The sequence below is a fragment of the Musca vetustissima genome, unplaced genomic scaffold (genome assembly GCF_032173495.1).
Source record: "Musca vetustissima isolate MV318-11 ecotype Yass unplaced genomic scaffold, APGP_CSIRO_Mvet_v1 utg14477, whole genome shotgun sequence".
NCBI classification, from domain to species: domain Eukaryota; kingdom Metazoa; phylum Arthropoda; class Insecta; order Diptera; family Muscidae; genus Musca; species Musca vetustissima.
This window is the reverse complement of record NW_026874350.1, coordinates 86,526-105,992: the sequence shown is the minus strand read 5'-3', so window position 1 is coordinate 105,992 and position 19,467 is coordinate 86,526. Positions and strand designations below refer to the sequence as shown.

Genomic DNA, 19,467 nt, shown 5'->3' with positions numbered 1-19,467 from the left:
TAGAGAGAGTTTTTTGTTCTCTCTTCTCTATGCTATATTACTTTTCTTAACTAAATTATCAATTAGTTTTATGTGTTATTTTTGTGAGTAATTCCAATTCTCAAGTTTACATTTCTATGTTATTTTTTATTACTATGTATATAGATAGTAAAAAATGATGTATCTGCTTTGTTTAACAGGAATAGATAAACTACTCCGCTTCAGTACTTTGAAATCACAAAACAAATATTCGTAGAACTAAAATTGACAAACTAAACACCTCTACCATTGGATCGACATTCCAACTTTGATGATTTACTACAAAATAAACTGCGTATAACTTTGGCTGTATAATCGGGCACCAAGCACGCCACGGCCGTTACAATTGTGAACAACCAACAGGGTAGAGAGGTGAAGACACGATTATAGGCATGATATAAACCAGGGTTATTGGGGCTGTAAAAATGGAAAATATTGAAATAATTTACAGTAATAAAATTTATAATTGAAGTTATACTTACAAATCAATAAAGTTATATATAACCGTACTCAAGATGAACCCAAGGAAAGATGCAATGATGATGCCAATATAAACGTAGCTAAGGTAGTGGGATTCCAGCATCAACTTCAAATTGCCAACCACAACAACCAGCTGTATTAGAATTGATCCGAAAATATAATATTCAGCCGTTTGCCCCTCGTTGAGTATAACATTGTTAAGTGTTAGGAAGAAATAAGCAAAGAAGAAGACAACAATAGAATGGAAAGCTCCGTTTAATATCCAGCGAAGAAATACCGTCCAACGTACTTGACGGTTTTGGGAATTTTGCTGATATAAATGGGGATTTCTGAAATTTGAATTAATGGAAAATAAATAAAATGCCTCAGTGCTGTCTTTAAGACATTAGAATATTAGAAATTAGAACACCTCAAGGTGTTCTATAGAAATTAGAACACCTCAAGGTGTTCTATAGAAATTAGAACACCTCAAGGTGTTCTATAGTAATTAGAACACCTCAAGGTGTTCTATAGAAATTAGAACACCTCAAGGTGTTCTATAGAAATTAGAACACCTCAAGGTGTTCTATAGAAATTAGAACACCTCAAGGTGTTCTATAGAAATTAGAACACCTCAAGGTGTTCTATAGAAATAAGAACACCTCAAGGTGTTCTATAGAAATAAGAACACCTAAAGGTGTTCTATAGAAATTAGAACACCTCAAGGTGTTCTATAGAAATTAGAACACCTCAAGGTGTTCTATAGAAATTAGAACACCTCAAGGTGTTCTATAGAAATTAGAACACCTCAAGGTGTTCTATAGAAATTAGAACACCTCAAGGTGTTCTATAGAAATTAGAACACCTCAAGGTGTTCTATAGAAATTAGAACACCTCAAGGTGTTCTATAGAAATTAGAACACCTCAAGGTGTTCTATAGAAATTAGAACACCTCAAGGTGTTCTATAGAAATTAGAACACCTCAAGGTGTTCTATAGAAATTAGAACACCTCAAGGTGTTCTATAGAAATTAGAACACCTCAAGGTGTTCTATAGAAATTAGAACACCTCAAGGTGTTCTATAGAAATTAGAACACCTCAAGGTGTTCTATAGAAATTAGAACACCTCAAGGTGTTCTATAGCAATTAGAACACATCATGGTTCAAGTAGAACAACTCAAGGTCTTCTATAGCAATTAGAACACCTCAAGAGGTTCTATAGTAATTAGAAGAAAGAAACACCTCTATTAACATTAGAACCTCTCAAGTGATTCGGTATTCAATATACACCTCAAGGTGTTCTACAGAAATTAGAACACCTCAAGGTGTTCTATAGCAATTAGAACACATCATGGTTCAAGTAGAACAACTCAAGGTCTTCTATAGCAATTAGAACACCTCAAGAGGTTCTATAGTAATTAGAAGAAAGAAACACCTCTATTAACATTAGAACCTCTCAAGTGATTCGGTATTCAATATAACACTTCATGGTGTTCTATAGGCAATAGGACGCATCATGGTGTTCTATAGGCAATAAAACACTTCCTGGCGTTCTATTGGCAATAGAACACCTTATTTTCTGTAGACCACATAAAATCTCATGGTGTTCTATAGTCAATAGAGAACCTCATGGTGTTCTATAGTCAATAGAAAACCTCATGGTGTTCTATAGGCAATATAAAACTTCATGTTATTCTATAGGCAATAGAACACTCCATGGTGTTCTAAAGATAATAGAACACCATAGACCCAAGAACATCTAGTGGTGTTCTATAGACAAAAGAACATTAGAACACATTCAGTTGTCTTATAATTATTGGAACACCTCATGGTGTTCTCTTACCATTGGGACACCTCAAGGAGTTCTACAGACAATTAAGCACCTTATGGTGTTCTCTAGTTAAATCTTTACTTACCCCATTAACACCTCCTCCGAATATGGCTTCTCACTAATAGCCAAAAAGGTGAAACTAAACGATATATAAATCACATCGAACAGCCACATATACAGCGAATGGTAGACCGATGTCGATGAAAACAAATCATATATTTGAAACAGAACCATTATTCCAGTAATCAAAATATTCTTGTAGCAATAGAACAACACCAAAAACGAAAGACGTGCCGTATTATAGTGACCATGAACCAGCAGCAATCGTTGAAGCATAAAAAATTTCGCTATAGAAAAATCTGAACAACGTGCCGCTTGTAGACCTTCTTTACCCATAATGCCAATGCCGACATCGGCCTCCTGTATCATGGACACATCATTGGCACCATCACCAATGGCGGCGGTGAGAAAGCCTTTTTGTTTCTTAACCAAGGTAACAACTTCAGATTTCTGCAGAGGGTTGAGGCGACAGCAAAGCACAGCTGTACATTTCAGGGCGGTATTACGGAATTCTTCGGGTATTTCTTTTAGGGCTATTGCCAAACTAGGACCATCCATAATTAGGGCATGTTTTGAGTTCTCGTTATTATTTTCACAATTCCCCTCCAGTTTTTGTAAAGCATCCAATACTTCCTCCTTGCTGTGATAATTGACAACAAAATGTTGTTGGGCATCCGGTGGTATGTGACCACAGGCTAGAGCAATGTTCACAGCTGTCTCCACTTTGTCACCAGTCAAGACCCATATTTTCATGCCAGCTTTTTGTAATGCAGTTAGAGTTTCGCATACATTTTCTTGCAGAGCATCCTCTACAGCAGTGGCGCCCAACAGTTCCAAATCTGTGGGAAGCAATTTTTCATTCATAATTTAGATTCCAGAAAAATCGAATCAAATTCCATACATACCACACTCAACCCGTTTGTAGCATTCATCCATTAACTCCTGCCTACTTTCCAGAGTATTCTGGGCTATCATCACATCATTACAAAATTCTTCATATTCATCTTCGGGTATGAGCCTTCTAGCTACAGCCAATGTCCGCAAACCTTCCTTTGCAAATTCTGTGATATGAGGATCTGTTTGCCGTATCATCTCTTTCGATTCTTCCGAACACAATTCGAATACTGCACTTTCTGCACCTTTGGTATATAACCATTTACGATTTTCGCTGTCCGCCACTATTACACTCATACGTTTACGTTCCGAAGAAAATTCCAAAATATTTAAACGTTTATGGGATTCAATTTTCGATTCACTGCCTTTGGAATCTAACAAAATTTTAACTTTTAACAGATCATTATCATCTCCAAGATAGATGAAACCCAATTGGCGGCAAGCTTCCAGTAAGGCTTTCTCATCGGGACTGGATGCCTGATATTCCAATAGATCATAGGCAGTATCTTCCAATTGGCTTTGGGCAATTTGTACGGTGTGACATAATGTCAAAGCCCTGAAGAACTCCTTTTCTTTGTCCTAGAATCAAAGAACAAATTTTACCCATAAATTGTATTACCCGAACTAACCACACCTTACCTCAAATTCCTTTACACTCAACATTTTCTTCGTTTCAACATTTTCCAAAAAATAATTACGATACATATATTTCACTCCGCCAATTGAACATTGTTGAAATATCATTTCATTTTTGGTCAAAGTACCAGTTTTATCGGAAAACAGAATATTCACTTGTCCCAAATCTTCATTGAGGTTAGAAGAATTTACCACAGCCCTTTGATCTGTCTCCGAATCATATAATTTCTGATCTTGTTGTATAAAGAAGGCATTCAACACACGATATAGCTCAATATTCATATACATCGATATTGGTATCATATAATTGAAAAGGATCAAAAATGCCAAAAAGTCTTCAATAATATTTGCGATGGCATTCACTTGTATCGGTGGACCCAAATAATCCATAAATGGTATGGTATTAATTTCTTCATACCTGAAATGAAAAAAAAATTATTTGAAATTCTTGTAGTCATAGAATTTTTGATCTTCAAGCGCGACATGTATCTGCTGCAGAACCACGGTTTTTGTAGTCCATAGAATCAATTTTCGTCAATGTCGGACTTTGAAATTGAAATAAAAACTTGGGTTAACACCGTAGTTTGATAGATGTCGAATTTTAGTCCCATACTTTCGAAACCTCAAAATGGATATTTATGTATAAGTATTGCATATCATTGATCACACGCTCACGACTTGCTTCGGATAATATTGATTACCGACTACTACTACCCAGCGCGACCAACTTCGTGCCGAAATCCCCGCTGACGACAGAATCTCGCAGGAAAGCGCTAAAATAGATGCTTTGGTCCTTGAGCATAGGCGCTCTAAATGGTTATTTACACAGCGATGTAAGTTCCAAGCAGCTATGTACAGAGAAGCTTTGAGTACGTGGATACCTACCTTGCGGCTTACCCCACGGTGCTATAAACACCAGTTAATACAAAGCATCAAACAACGCCCCCACACAAAAATTCTGGTACCAATCGATCACACGTTTTTGGACGTGATCACCTCCTTGGATGAGGAGTGGAGCACATCTAAAACTCCCGGCTTTCTATGGACCAGGCACCCGTGTAATGTTGTAATGCAACTCCGCACCGATCCAAAGCTCTAGCACGGTCTTACCCCACGGTGCTGTAAACACCAGTTAATACAAAGCGTCAACCAAAACCCCCACTCCAAAATTCAGGTATCAATCGATCACACGTATTTGGAGTTGATCACCTCCTTGGATGTGGAGCGGATCCCATCTATAACTCCCGCCTTTCTGTGGATCAGGCACCCGTGTAATGTTGTAATGCAATTTGCGATTTGGGTATAAACCACTTCCAGCACGATGCTCCCCGAAGAGCCAACTGCCAGGCTAGATCCGAAACCTTTGGTCAGGTTAATAGGCGAAGCTATTACCAGGAGAACCCCAAACGGTTGGAAACTTGTCACCCACAGACTATAGTCTCTGCCCAGCTTCAGAGCCGAAACTACTATCATTAGAACAAATATTTGCAGGCTTTCTAAAATGAAGGGGATACAAAGAAAAAGGTGACCACCAACACCTTATGACATTTGTAGCCAACATGCATATCACCCCTTCCAACAATTGCTCCACAAGCCTGCTAGTCCGTTAAAAGACGATGAACAACAGATGCAAAAACCAATACAATGCCAATTTCCACATCGTCTCCCATGCAACGATCATTCCAAAAGCCTAGAAAGTTCCGAAATTGTAACATTACTAGTTTCGATCCATGATCCGGGGCTGGTAAACTCAAGGGTACAGACAAAAACAAAACACCAGAATACCTTCACGGGCATTATTCTCCACACACACCCAACACAGTCCATACCACACATCCACACAGGACAATGACCCATTCGGGTATCCGGCATGTCGGATCAAACACACGAGACAGTGACTAGACACTGCGAGTATCCAGCCCTTCGGACCAGGCACCCGAACAAAGAACAACCAAGGAACTTAGCCAAACACATCTAAACAGACGGTTCGGCACCACCAACCAGACAGCAACGACCAAACTACCACCGTCACACGTCTTCCCAGCAGACCACACATCACAGAGTCTGCCTGGTTCCAAAATAAATAAAAATCTCCTTCAATAACATCCAGATGCCAAAAAAAAAATGTGCCGCTAATTCATTGAGCATCCATCTTCACAGAACAGGATACAGCGAGCTGTGTTGAACGATTGAAGCCAATGGTCATTGCGGCTTCAGTTCTGGCAAATTCACCATTGACCAGATTTTCACTCTGCGCCAGATCCTGAAAAAGACCCACGAACAATTGGACATATTCAACCTATTCGTCGACTATAAAGCCGAATTCGACAGCCCTATCCGTTCAGAGGCGTTTAAAGCCATGTTTGCTTTCGGCATTGCTGCAAAATTATTACAGCTATGCAGGATAACTTTAACTGGCACAAGGTGAGAAGTTAATGTCGGAAAGAACCTATCTGAGCCTTTCAATATCGAACGAGGATTCAGACAATGTGGCATTTTGTCGTGTGACTTTTTTAACATCCTGCTGGAAATAGAGCGTTGAAATCCGGAGGATAATAATGTTGGCAAACAGATGCTACTATGGTCTTAGAGTTGTTTTGAAGGTCTTACGCTAGTTTTTCCAATAGAATTTACTGGCATTTGATTCTCAGAGGGTACCAAAAAATATTCTGAATGGTAGAGGATATAAAAAGTTGGCCTCGATCGATCTTAACGCATACATACTTATTTCTCTTCCAACATTTTCGCTATGTACTGTTGACATTCGCAACATATGGCAACCATAGATATCTGTCATAATTTGAAATAAACTTTAATTTTAATCAAAGCTTTAAATTGTGATTGCAAGGCTGCTCTTTAAGATATACGACGATAGTTCATTTAAGTTTGGTTCCAGGACATAGCAACATAGAAGGGAATGAGATTGCCGATCTGGCCTGAATTCTCTCGCAGAAGAACTTCTTCGCTGCTGTCCCATAATAACAGAGAGATTAAAATCATTGTGGGGATCATAACAGGTCACTGCCGGGACACCTCACCTGTCTATGTGAGGACGAACAGGAGCTATAAACAATTGATGTCTATAGATGTCCAATAATCTAGCTTTCTTCTTCAAAATAGAGCCCAATCAGATCATAGGCTTTGTCAAGAATTTGACATGGCTACAGTAACCAATTTTCTAGGCTCTCCAACTCCGACAATATTTCCTCTCTTCCACCCTTTTTGTCTCTGAGTAAACGGTTGCCAATTAGCAACCGCACATCCCTAACCTTAATCTTGAGTCACTTCTTGTACGGATTTGTTTGTACAAGAAATGACTTAAGATTAAGGTTCCAAATAAACTTTTAGGTATAATATTAACACATTGGTGTTTCTATATATAAAAATTATTCGCATATGCAAGTGTCGCATCAAGGCGGAATAAATACAAATTATCAACGTACGACATTTGTATAGCCACATATCCCAATATGCCTGATGAGCCGCTTAACCAACGGCGAAACGCGTCGCATAATGGTGGGTACGTAGGTTCTTCTCCTGGCTTTCCTTTTCATTGCAAAACTTAGATCATCAAGCTCGATTCGAAAGAGTATAAATAACCACTTAAAAAAAATTATAAAATAAAATATAAAATAATTAAATCTTACCTTCCCAACATATACAGGATAATGCAGGCGACCACCATCAGCACGACCAAAAATATCAAAAACTTATTGATATAAATTTCACTTGATGCGGACTTATTTCCCGTATAACGGCTATTTAGCTGCAACTTTGTTGACATCCCCGTATATACTGCACATCCTATAACCTTTTCCGTATTCTTAACCTTCGATCCGCGCAACAGAAGATTATCACTTGTCAAAGGCAGCACCATTGACGTACCATTTACCTCAATTTTTCCATTAAATTTATATAAGTCTGTACGCGGACTTTCACACTCAATCACTCCCAGTCGATTTAAATCCATTAAATAGTTGATCTCCGGTAGACCTCTCGGTACCGTTAATGTCTTCAAATTTGTTTCACCATCCAAATTGGCAGTGGTAACAAAACATTTACCACTCTTATCGGTCGAATGCAATAAAACCACATCACAGGGTACATCACAATCGGAACGAACTACGACCAAATCGCCCGGGCATACATAACGAGATTCAATTTCCCGCTCCTGACCATCACGTAAAACGGTAACCTTTGAATAATTCACCAAGTTATCATTTTTATAACGTTGATAATCTTCATGGGCCTCCTTAATGCCCGTCACAATCATAACAAACAGTAGCGGTATCAATGAGACCATGGGTGAAAGTGTACTATCTGTAATTAAGGCAATTATTAATAAGATTGTACAAATGCAAGTTTTCTTTAATCGGGCCAATACTTACTGATGAAAAACGATATAATGGTCACTACCAAAAAGTAAAAATATACCGCCCTTCGAAATTGATCGTAAAAATTGATGGGTAAAAATGTTAGCAGAGTATATTTGGTGGTCTTTATACGATTTAGCTGCTGAGATTTTTTACCACTTTGTGTGGCATTGCCGCCCACCAGTATGCGGAGATTTTCTGTGGATTTACTGCTACTTGAACCCTGTTTAAAATTTAAATTCATATTCAAAATTGCTTTTAAATATTTAATCACTTTAAAACATACCATTTTCAATTTATAATTTGTTCCTCAAATTATCCAATATTTTCTTTTTATTAATTTAATTTCATTGTTTTATTTCGGTTTTTAACTAATCGACCACAAACGATCTTTAATGGCCAATATTAACTTCGCTACTGAATATTTTTCCGCTAATCAGTCGATGGGTTCACATTTCACTTGATATGCAACTCAATATTGAATTGTGTTGTGTTGTGTGTTGAGTTCTCAGTGTTTTAACGATAAGGATAGAGTTAAAGACATTACCGTAGACATGAGTATTTTGGCAATTATTGTTTTAAAAAATATTGTGATATGCTAATTCTTATTGGGACCCCTATAAATAAATATGTACACCATTTCACTACAAAGAAATAAAAAAATCTATAATAATTTTAGTTAATACTTATGGTATGGTAACTCTAGAAGCGACCTGGCTTTCATCTGATCAAACAACGAGAAATCAAATTGAACATGTCTGATACGGCTTTAACATGGCGTAGCCCAGGCTTATCTTGGTCCCTCTTCCATCTCAATTGTGGACACTGACCTCCCCGCGGTGTCACCTGGGGTAGCTATTTTTAGCACCCGTAGAAATAGTGAGCTTATATGTGCCGCGAGTTCACCCATAAGAACTATAAAAAATGGGTTGAGGCGTCGGGTTAGTTGCCCACACTCGGGAAACCCAACCTACTATGAAAAAGCAAAGAAAAAGAAAACCAAACCACCTTAAATCTGACGGCCCCTGCGAACGTATAAAGGACCACGATCTGCTAATCTGAACTTGGAATGTGAGCACGTTGTACAGAACAGGCGCAGTTTTCGCTTTGTTGGATGTACTCAAGAAGTACAAAGCCGATATTATTGCCTTACAGGAAATGCGATGGAAAGGGACTGGCGTAAGTAAATCAGATGATTACGCACTGTATTATTGCTGCCATGAAACGAGACATGAATTTGGCTGCGGATTTATGGTTAACAGGAGAATAAAAGACCTCGTCTCCAGATTTACCCCAGTAGATGAGCAGACCAAAGACATATTTTACGAGCGCCTAAAAACAGCATATGGCCGCTGTATAAAGTGAAGTTCATGACATAAAATTCTGCTAGGAGATTTTAATGTATAAATCGGAAGGGAAAATATCTTTGGCCCACCGTCGGAAAATTCAGCCTTCATGAAGAAACATCCGACAACGGCATGAGGTTGATTGACTTCGCGGCAGCAAAAAACATGGTATCTCGATATACACAAGGCCACCTGGCTTTCTCCCGATCAAACGGCGAGAAATCAAATTGATCATGTTGTGATAGACGGAAGGTATTCATCCAGTCTTTTAGATCTCCGATCGATGCGAGGAGCGAATATCGATTCGGACCACTTCCTTGTAGCAGCCAAGGTTCGCACCCGTCATAATGTAGCAGCGAAGGTGCGATCAAATGTAACATGGAAACTCGACATCGAAAAGCTGCAAACACAACAGGTAGCAGAGGCCTACTCCGCTCAATGCAGAGTATGAGGCAACCCTGCCAACAGTAGCTACACCTAATGCTAGAGAGAATTATCGGGAGAAAAGTAGAGAGGAGTAACGTATTTTAAGAAAAAATAATAAAGAACAAGAAAAATTTTCAAAATTTTCACTCTGCGCCAGATCCTGGAAAAGGTAAAATCGACATAATGTGTCGAACATTGCGAGCGGTAACAGCTATGAATGAACAGAATGAACCATGAGTTGTGCCATCTATAGAACACCATGGAGCGTTATATTGCCTATTGAAGATGAGGTGTTCCATTGTCTATAGACTACCATGAGGTGTTATAATAACTATAGAACACCATGAGGTGTTTTATAATGAACACCATGTAACGCCTCATATTGTTCATTAACCACATAGACCACTATGAGTTAAGGGACCATTCAGTATATTGACGATTTTGATCGCAGCCTGAATGTATGCTAAGATATTAAATTTTATAAAGAATTTTTCCTTTAGAATATGGATCATTTCACAATAGACATAAATATTATGATTCCTTAATTTAATTTTTAGTAATTATAGTGCAAAAGGTCTTTGCTTTCGCCTCTATAATAATAAACAATTATAAATTTTTAATTTTATATTCATTTATTGAATATTCATTTTTCTTTTCTTCTTTTTATTACAAAGTAATAAAAATATTTGTTTTTTATATTTATTTTCATTTATACAATAAAGGAAATATTCCAAAAATACTAGTGAATAAAATTTGTAGGCGTATATGTTAATATAAAAATAGTATTTCAAAAATTAAAACTAAACGAAAAATAATTAATGCAGTTTATTTTTACACAGTGGTATAATGAGCTTTGCAGTGAACTGAAATGAAAAAACAATACAAATTTTGATTAGAATATTAGATAAAAATATAATGAACTTCAATAAATTACCTATAAATTCTGAAACTGGATCATTATCACCCTCACCCCGCATGGTACCGGTAATTTCTTCATTTTCCACCATTGGTAGAAATAATTGTACAAATTCTGATGAATATGGATGTGTTATGGTCTCCAAGACTTCGGTTACAAAATATCGTATTAACGAGATGTCGGTGTCACCTTTACCCCAACATTGTTTAATGTATTTGACCACGGGCACTACACACCCCCTCGTTAGTAGATTAACCATACGATCAAGTAACATTTTCTTCATTTCTAGTTGTACTAAAATTTCCAATTCATCTTGTTTCGATTCGAATAGACGTATCAGTAGGGTGAGAATTTGTTGATGCAGCGTGGGATGCACAGCAGCCACTTCATCCAAGATGGCAAGATGTGTCGGGCAACTGTCGGTGGAAAGTTTAAAGTATGAAGGTTCGGTGACTGTGTTTTCTATCCAGCGTATAACACCCACACCTACCACGGGGAATCTGAAAACAAAACACCGGAAGGCGTTAAAGTATGATAGAAATAAGTTTATAAGTATAAACTTACTTAATGCAATTGTATAGTGTCTGCAGCTCAGCTATTAGTTCCGTTGACCCCTTGTTAACATTGCATATGGCATGCACCTTTTCTATAGCTTGTATTGTACTTTTCAGTTCATCTTTATTAAGAACTCTATCGGTAAGAGGTCTTTTTTTCGCCGGAGTATCCACCACGGAAGCTGCATAGGCCAACAAGAAAATATATTTTGATTTATGTTCCGGATTAATTTTCACTCCCGCTTTGAAGAGAGAATCAACCAATAATTCTAAAAATTGTGGATTTCTTATAAGATCAATTGGCGGCGGGTCTGCCCCAGAATAGTTGCGATAAAGTACAGTTATATCAGCTTCATGAAGAAACATCCGACAACGGCATGAGGTTGATTGACTTCGCGGCAGCAAAAAACATGGTATCTCGATATACACAAGGCCACCTGGCTTTCTCCCGATCAAACGGCGAGAAATCAAATTGATCATGTTGTGATAGACGGAAGGTATTCATCCAGTCTTTTAGATCTCCGATCGATGCGAGGAGCGAATATCGATTCGGACCACTTCCTTGTAGCAGCCAAGGTTCGCACCCGTCATAATGTAGCAGCGAAGGTGCGATCAAATGTAACATGGAAACTCGACATCGAAAAGCTGCAAACACAACAGGTAGCAGAGGCCTACTCCGCTCAATGCAGAGTATGAGGCAACCCTGCCAACAGTAGCTACACCTAATGCTAGAGAGAATTATCGGGAGAAAAGTAGAGAGGAGTAACGTATTTTAAGAAAAAATAATAAAGAACAAGAAAAATTTTCAAAATTTTCACTCTGCGCCAGATCCTGGAAAAGGTAAAATCGACATAATGTGTCGAACATTGCGAGCGGTAACAGCTATGAATGAACAGAATGAACCATGAGTTGTGCCATCTATAGAACACCATGGAGCGTTATATTGCCTATTGAAGATGAGGTGTTCCATTGTCTATAGACTACCATGAGGTGTTATAATAACTATAGAACACCATGAGGTGTTTTATAATGAACACCATGTAACGCCTCATATTGTTCATTAACCACATAGACCACTATGAGTTAAGGGACCATTCAGTATATTGACGATTTTGATCGCAGCCTGAATGTATGCTAAGATATTAAATTTTATAAAGAATTTTTCCTTTAGAATATGGATCATTTCACAATAGACATAAATATTATGATTCCTTAATTTAATTTTTAGTAATTATAGTGCAAAAGGTCTTTGCTTTCGCCTCTATAATAATAAACAATTATAAATTTTTAATTTTATATTCATTTATTGAATATTCATTTTTTCTTTTCTTCTTTTTATTACAAAGTAATAAAAATATTTGTTTTTTATATTTATTTTCATTTATACAATAAAGGAAATATTCCAAAAATACTAGTGAATAAAATTTGTAGGCGTATATGTTAATATAAAAATAGTATTTCAAAAATTAAAACTAAACGAAAAATAATTAATGCAGTTTATTTTTACACAGTGGTATAATGAGCTTTGCAGTGAACTGAAATGAAAAAACAATACAAATTTTGATTAGAATATTAGATAAAAATATAATGAACTTCAATAAATTACCTATAAATTCTGAAACTGGATCATTATCACCCTCACCCCGCATGGTACCGGTAATTTCTTCATTTTCCACCATTGGTAGAAATAATTGTACAAATTCTGATGAATATGGATGTGTTATGGTCTCCAAGACTTCGGTTACAAAATATCGTATTAACGAGATGTCGGTGTCACCTTTACCCCAACATTGTTTAATGTATTTGACCACGGGCACTACACACCCCCTCGTTAGTAGATTAACCATACGATCAAGTAACATTTTCTTCATTTCTAGTTGTACTAAAATTTCCAATTCATCTTGTTTCGATTCGAATAGACGTATCAGTAGGGTGAGAATTTGTTGATGCAGCGTGGGATGCACAGCAGCCACTTCATCCAAGATGGCAAGATGTGTCGGGCAACTGTCGGTGGAAAGTTTAAAGTATGAAGGTTCGGTGACTGTGTTTTCTATCCAGCGTATAACACCCACACCTACCACGGGGAATCTGAAAACAAAACACCGGAAGGCGTTAAAGTATGATAGAAAAAAGTTTATAAGTATAAACTTACTTAATGCAATTGTATAGTGTCTGCAGCTCAGCTATTAGTTCCGTTGACCCCTTGTTAACATTGCATATGGCATGCACCTTTTCTATAGCTTGTATTGTACTTTTCAGTTCATCTTTATTAAGAACTCTATCGGTAAGAGGTCTTTTTTTCGCCGGAGTATCCACCACGGAAGCTGCATAGGCCAACAAGAAAATATATTTTGATTTATGTTCCGGATTAATTTTCACTCCCGCTTTGAAGAGAGAATCAACCAATAATTCTAAAAATTGTGGATTTCTTATAAGATCAATTGGCGGCGGGTCTGCCCCAGAATAGTTGCGATAAAGTACAGTTATATCAGCTGGATTCAGTGTGTTACGCGACAACATGGAAGACAATGCCTGACAGGCCTGGGGATATGCTGCCGAACCATTTAAGGCCATGGTTATGGGTGTGACATTTTGATTGCTGTAAAAATAGAGGGGAACATGAAGAATATCATACTGGAAGTGTATTGAAGTGGGGGTTCACTTACTTTTGCAAGGCATATTTAGTAATCTCCTGAGAAAGACGTTTCATATTGAAGCCACCCTTGGTTTCCTGACTCAAAACCTGTATCAACACCTGCGAATAGACATAGGTATGCTGGCCATGACACACCATACGAGCACACTCCTGTATTGCTCCCTGGATATCTTCTGGGTTACTAAGAAACTTCGTTATGGAGGTCTTCAGGACCCGTGAGAACACCTCGATCTGTTGTGCTGCCGTTGATATGGAAGTAATTTCGCTTTGGAAACCAGCATCCGAAATTAACTTAATTGTAAAATTTAACATCAAACAATCGGGATACTCTTCGGCCAAGCGATATATCAACGAACGCCATGTGGGATGATCAATCATTTCTGTTAACCAATCTGGTGTCTCACCCTCCTCCGTGAAAATCGTATCAGCCTTTTTAGGGTCGAATGTCTTCAAAATCATATCCTTTAAATGGTTTTCCACCATTGCCTGAACATCGGTCACCTTAACACCGGCCAAAATCAACCACTCAGCCAACAAGTTGGCCATTTGCGCCACCGCCTTATAATTCTCCGATAGCATCATGATGACTTCCTCTGGTGAACCACCTGATTGGAAGTATCTTTTCAACTGGGTAAATATACCCGGTTCCATAATGTAATCCGGTGTCAGAAACTTTTCCAAACATTCTTGTATAGTTTCCTGGGGATTATCTTCAGGCATTTCCTACGGAAAAAAGTGAAATTCAATTTTTATTTGTTTTCCTTAGTTTTATCACAACAAAACACCGCCACTGCCGCCACTCACCTCATCTTCTCCCTTCGGCCTGCCCTGCTGCCAACCACTTTCATCGTATTCCATTTCCATGTTGTAAATGCACTTTTGTTTTATGTATTTTAGTAATTTTTTATTGAAATTTTAGTGAATTAATACAAATTTTAATTCATTTATGGAAAGATCAAAGATTTCTATTCTCTTCTTTGGCTTTTTCTCTGTTTTGTTGTTTTGCCACATTCTACAATGATTGTGTTATCAACTGTTTGGGTAATTGAGTAATTGGTAATCATGTACGTTTGTATAGTGAAGTGGCTTGGCCACATATCGAATTATTTGGCGGTGGTTGTTTCAAGCATATTTTTTATTATTTTAATACATTAAAAACAACTCTATTAAATTTGCTGTTGAAGGATTTAATTATGAATTAATTGCTATATCACTTAATATTTCGATTTGTTAAATATTCGATGCTAAACCGTGATAATTTCAAAAGCAGCTCTACTTTTGCAACAAAAAAATATCGTTTCACATTCAAATTTTCTTTACAATGTATTAATATTTAGATAGGCAATTTCAGATGCCCAAAAAATTAATTTTGTTTGAATATTTAGACTGAATCTTGGTTTTTTTAAGTTACTTAATCTTCGAACCAAATCGAATAATCCCTCTCCATTATATTGATCTAAGTTTTTATACCCTTCACCACACTGTGGTACAGGTTATTATGCCTTTGTGCATATGTTTGTAACAGGCAAAAATAATCGAGATAGAATATGCATAGAATCACTTTCTAAGTCGATTTATGCATGTCCGTCTGACCATTTTAAATTGTTAACAAAGTACAGTACACTTTTGTGATCCGAATTGGATTAAATTTGGCTTAGGTCACTTATTTGGGCCAAGGGCGAACCCTATTGAAATTGGGAAAAATCGGTTCAGCTTTATATATAGCTCCCATATATAGTTTCGCCCGAGTTTAGGCAAATAGTCCACTAAAGTCCCTGGAAATCTTTTGATTTGCACGAATTTTGGCATAGGGTACTGAATTAAGTCTGATGTGTGCAAAGTTTCATGAAAATCGGTTTGGTATATCTAAATCCAAACCGATTTTCATGAAACTCCCATATATATTTTCATCCGATTTAAGATAATTGGTGCACCAAAGTCCCTATATATCTTTCGATTTGCACGAAAATTAGCATAGCGTACTGAATTGCCTCTATAATAATGTGTGCTAAGTTTTATGAAAATCGGTTCAGATTAAGATATAGCTCCCATATAAAGTTTCGCCCGATTTTAGGTAAATGGTGCATCACAGTTCCTGGAAATCTTTTTATTTGCGCTAATTTTGGCATATCGTACTGAATTAAGTCTAGAATAATGTGTGCAAAGTTTCGTTAAAATCGGTTCAGATTTAGATATAGCTCCCATATATATTTTCATCCGCTTTTAGGTATTTGGTGAAATTTGTCATAGCGTACTGAAGTAAGTCTAGAATGACGTGTGCTAAGTTTTGTGAAAATCGGTTCAGATTTAGATATAGTTCCCATTTATATTTTCGTCCGATTTTATGTAATTGGTGCACCAAAGTCCCTATATATCTTTCAATTTGCACGAATTTTGGTATAGGGTACTGAATTAAGTCTAGAATGATGTTGCTAAGCTTCGTGAAAAGATCCATAGCTAGGCCTATTGACACAACGTACTGAAGTAATATAAATTAATCTCTAGCAAGTTTCCCTGAAATCGGTTCAGATGTAGATATATAACAAAAACGCGACGTCTGTTAGGATACATATGTAGAGTATACCCAAAGTGGTGAAGGGTATCATATAGTCGGTCCAGTCCGACTTTGCTACTTTCCTTACTGGTTTAAAAGTGGCTTTATCATAGAACATTATTTTGATTTGGTAAAAATATTCACTAAATTTATAATTGCCGCTTGTTCAAACAAAACAAATTGTACCTTATTTGGTGCTTTTCGTATACATAAGTACGACATTCCAATAGTACCTTAATACTGTAATTTTAAATCCAAATTTAAGTTTCTACATCTCCATCCGATTACTCAAATCTAAATTGTACCAAATTTTGTGTCACTTAGTACACATAATTACGAATTTTCAAAACTACCTCCATATCTCATTCATGTACAATTGTACAATATTTTGTACCATTTACCAAATTTCCAAAATTATCTTAATTCTACACTCCAACAGTAATTTAAATTTAATATTTCAGGATTCCAAATCCTGAAATGCCAATTGTACCAAATTTATCACATTCCGTACCCGATGGTTTTCAAAACTACCTCAACCTTGCAAAACTTTCAGAATCCCAGCTCTATCTTTCACACAAACTCAACTTGTACATTATACTTAGTACCATTTAGTACTTTTCATACCCATAAGTACGAATTTCCTAAACTACCTCAATCCTAAACTCCAAAAGTAATTTTAATTAAAAAATTCTGAAGTCGGGCTTTATCCGTTCACACATAATAAAGCTGTACCAAATATAATACCCTTTAATACACATAAGTAGTATGCTTCCATAACTCAATTCTACACTCCAACAACAAACATTATTCCAACTTTTAGGTTCCCAAAGTTGCCTCTATAACGCAATTCTCAACAGTAATCTAAATCATAATTGTACTAAATTTAGTACTTTTCGTAGCCTCAAGTACTATGGCTACTGGTAATCAATAACACACTGATGGAACTGAACGGGAAAGGTATTAAAGTTGTAGCCTATGCGGACGACGCACTCTGTGTTGACGAAGAGGATACGGAGACAATTGAGAATCTCATGTGTCTCTGTCCAGTCCTGGCCTACAGACTGGTGGGTGCTCATTTTCCACCGTGCTTCTATTCAACTATGTGTGATTTTAACCTACAGCATAATTAGAAATCTAAAGGGGTTATTAAAGTGCAACCTTGACACGTAATATATCTTCTGTCCGATCTCTATAGCCATTGATACTATCTAATACTTCCTTGTAAGCTCCTCATTTCTCTCTATTCCCCTTCTTTTCTCCCCCATAGATCTCATCATATCTTTTTCTTTTGGTGGATGATCACAATGGACCTGACGGTTTCAAAGTGCTGCAGCCACATAAGTGACTGCACATCTCCAAACCTAACTTAACCTAGAAGCATCTATACTAAAATCAAACAATAGTGGTATGTTAATTTGACATATTGCACATTTATTTGTTCTGCATGACAGAACCATTTTTAATTGTAAATATCCTTATTAATTACTGTTGAAAATATGTAATGAAAACTACTTGTTAAAGAATATTGAATTGAATTGTTTTTTATATTAATAATATTTTCTTTTAACATAGTAGGCTTTACTTCAATATAGACAATGAACATTTCTAGCAATAAAATATTTTTCTTCATTCTCTTGTAAACCTTTGTAAAATAAACATTATTTGAATTTAAATATTAATTGTGGTGTTTCTTCTGCGTTTTGCTCTGACAAAGGTTATGGGCCTTTGCACATAAAGAAAAAATAGAAAATTTTACAAAATGGCGTCCTCGTTCAATATTGAAAAACTGGAAGAAGAGAATTACGATGGATGGAGGATTCATATGAGGAGCCTTCTGATACATTTGGATCTGTGGGGTTATGTTTCCGGAGATGTTGTGAAACCTAAAGATGAAGAGGGCCAATATGAATGGAATAAAAAAGATCAAAAAGCTCTCTCTTCAATATTTCTGTGCATAAAGAGTGACCAATTATGTACAATCAAAAATTGTGGTACATCTCGGGAAGCATGGATTCAACTCGAAGAAAAATTTCAACCTCGAGGACCATCGACAAAGGTGATGCTGTTCAGAAGATTGTTATCTACAAAAATGAATTTAGGACAATCAATGAATGAACATTTAAAAACGTTTAACGAAACAACAAGTAAGCTGCGTGAAACAGATGTCAATATTCCCGATGAAATTCTGGTCATAATAATGTTGAGCAGTTTGCCAGAAGAATATGAAAGTTTCGTGGTTGCCATGGAATCTAGGGACTCTTTACCTTCTTTGTCAATCCTGAATAACAAACTACTTGAAGAATTTGAAAGAAGAAATTCCAGAAACAGACTGGAAGAGAGTCACGAAGTGTTTCTGAGCAGAAATATACAAAATAAACTGAAAATCAAGGAAGATGATAGGAATGCGAAGAGAATAAAATGCTTTAATTGCGGAAAAGTGGGTCATATAGCAAGGGACTGTTGGAGTAAGAAGTCTGGGGCGAATGCTATGTTGAATGGATTAAATTCATATAATTTTTCAAGTGAATCCTGGGTTTTCGATAGTGGAGCAACGTGTCATATGTGTTGTGTCCGGAAAAATGAAGTTATGTTTCGAACTCATAAAGAGCGTATTGAATTGGCCGGAGGTTATTACATATTCTCAGAGGGAATATGCAATATAAGATTGGTGACAAATACCGGAAAAACAATTGAACTTAAGGATGTGCTCTACGTACCAAAATTAAAATATAATTTTATAAGTG

General features: G+C 36.7%; 3 protein-coding genes across 3 annotated transcripts; all 3 read right to left on the bottom strand.

Annotated features, from left to right (window-relative positions):
- Positions 1–251: 251 nt before the first annotated feature.
- Positions 252–8,515, bottom strand: LOC133332973 (phospholipid-transporting ATPase IF-like). The gene is made up of 7 exons (XM_061541334.1): positions 8,287–8,515; positions 7,546–8,218; positions 3,902–4,316; positions 3,274–3,841; positions 2,394–3,207; positions 501–827; positions 252–435 (listed from the first exon to the last, which is right to left on the bottom strand). Exons 1-7 carry the CDS (start codon positions 8,513–8,515, stop codon positions 252–254), a joined length of 3,210 nt encoding a protein of 1,069 aa, XP_061397318.1.
- Positions 8,516–10,832: 2,317 nt separating this feature from the next.
- Positions 10,833–11,859, bottom strand: LOC133333035 (negative elongation factor D-like). The gene is made up of 3 exons (XM_061541373.1): positions 11,524–11,859; positions 10,978–11,459; positions 10,833–10,906 (listed from the first exon to the last, which is right to left on the bottom strand). The coding sequence occupies exons 2-3, from the start codon at positions 11,240–11,242 to the stop codon at positions 10,875–10,877; spliced, it is 297 nt and encodes a 98-aa protein (XP_061397357.1). The 5' UTR covers positions 11,243–11,459; positions 11,524–11,859; the 3' UTR covers positions 10,833–10,874.
- A 1,115-nt stretch (positions 11,860–12,974) lies between these two features.
- On the bottom strand, positions 12,975–15,056 carry LOC133333046 (negative elongation factor D). The gene is made up of 5 exons (XM_061541384.1): positions 14,974–15,056; positions 14,180–14,892; positions 13,666–14,112; positions 13,120–13,601; positions 12,975–13,048 (listed from the first exon to the last, which is right to left on the bottom strand). Exons 1-5 carry the CDS (start codon positions 15,031–15,033, stop codon positions 13,017–13,019), a joined length of 1,734 nt encoding a protein of 577 aa, XP_061397368.1. The 5' UTR covers positions 15,034–15,056; the 3' UTR covers positions 12,975–13,016.
- Positions 15,057–19,467: the final 4,411 nt, after the last annotated feature.

Excerpts from the sequence above, each read along its gene's own strand:
- LOC133332973 (XM_061541334.1), bottom strand. The coding sequence starts at position 8,515 with ATGAATTTAAATTTTAAACAGGGTTCAAGTAGCAGTAAATCCACAGAA. Across the intron at positions 4,317-7,545 it reads ATCCTGTATATGTTGGGAAG|GTATGAAGAAATTAATACCA; the intron begins GTAAGATTTAAT and ends TTTTCATTTCAG. Across the intron at positions 828-2,393 it reads TCGGAGGAGGTGTTAATGGG|AAATCCCCATTTATATCAGC; the intron begins GTAAGTAAAGAT and ends TTCAAATTTCAG.
- LOC133333035 (XM_061541373.1), bottom strand. The coding sequence starts at position 11,242 with ATGAAGAAAATGTTACTTGATCGTATGGTTAATCTACTAACGAGGGGG. Across the intron at positions 10,907-10,977 it reads TCCAGTTTCAGAATTTATAG|TTCACTGCAAAGCTCATTAT; the intron begins GTAATTTATTGA and ends TTTTCATTTCAG.
- LOC133333046 (XM_061541384.1), bottom strand. The coding sequence starts at position 15,033 with ATGGAAATGGAATACGATGAAAGTGGTTGGCAGCAGGGCAGGCCGAAG. Across the intron at positions 14,893-14,973 it reads GGCCGAAGGGAGAAGATGAG|GAAATGCCTGAAGATAATCC; the intron begins GTGAGTGGCGGC and ends TTTTTTCCGTAG. Across the intron at positions 13,049-13,119 it reads TCCAGTTTCAGAATTTATAG|TTCACTGCAAAGCTCATTAT; the intron begins GTAATTTATTGA and ends TTTTCATTTCAG.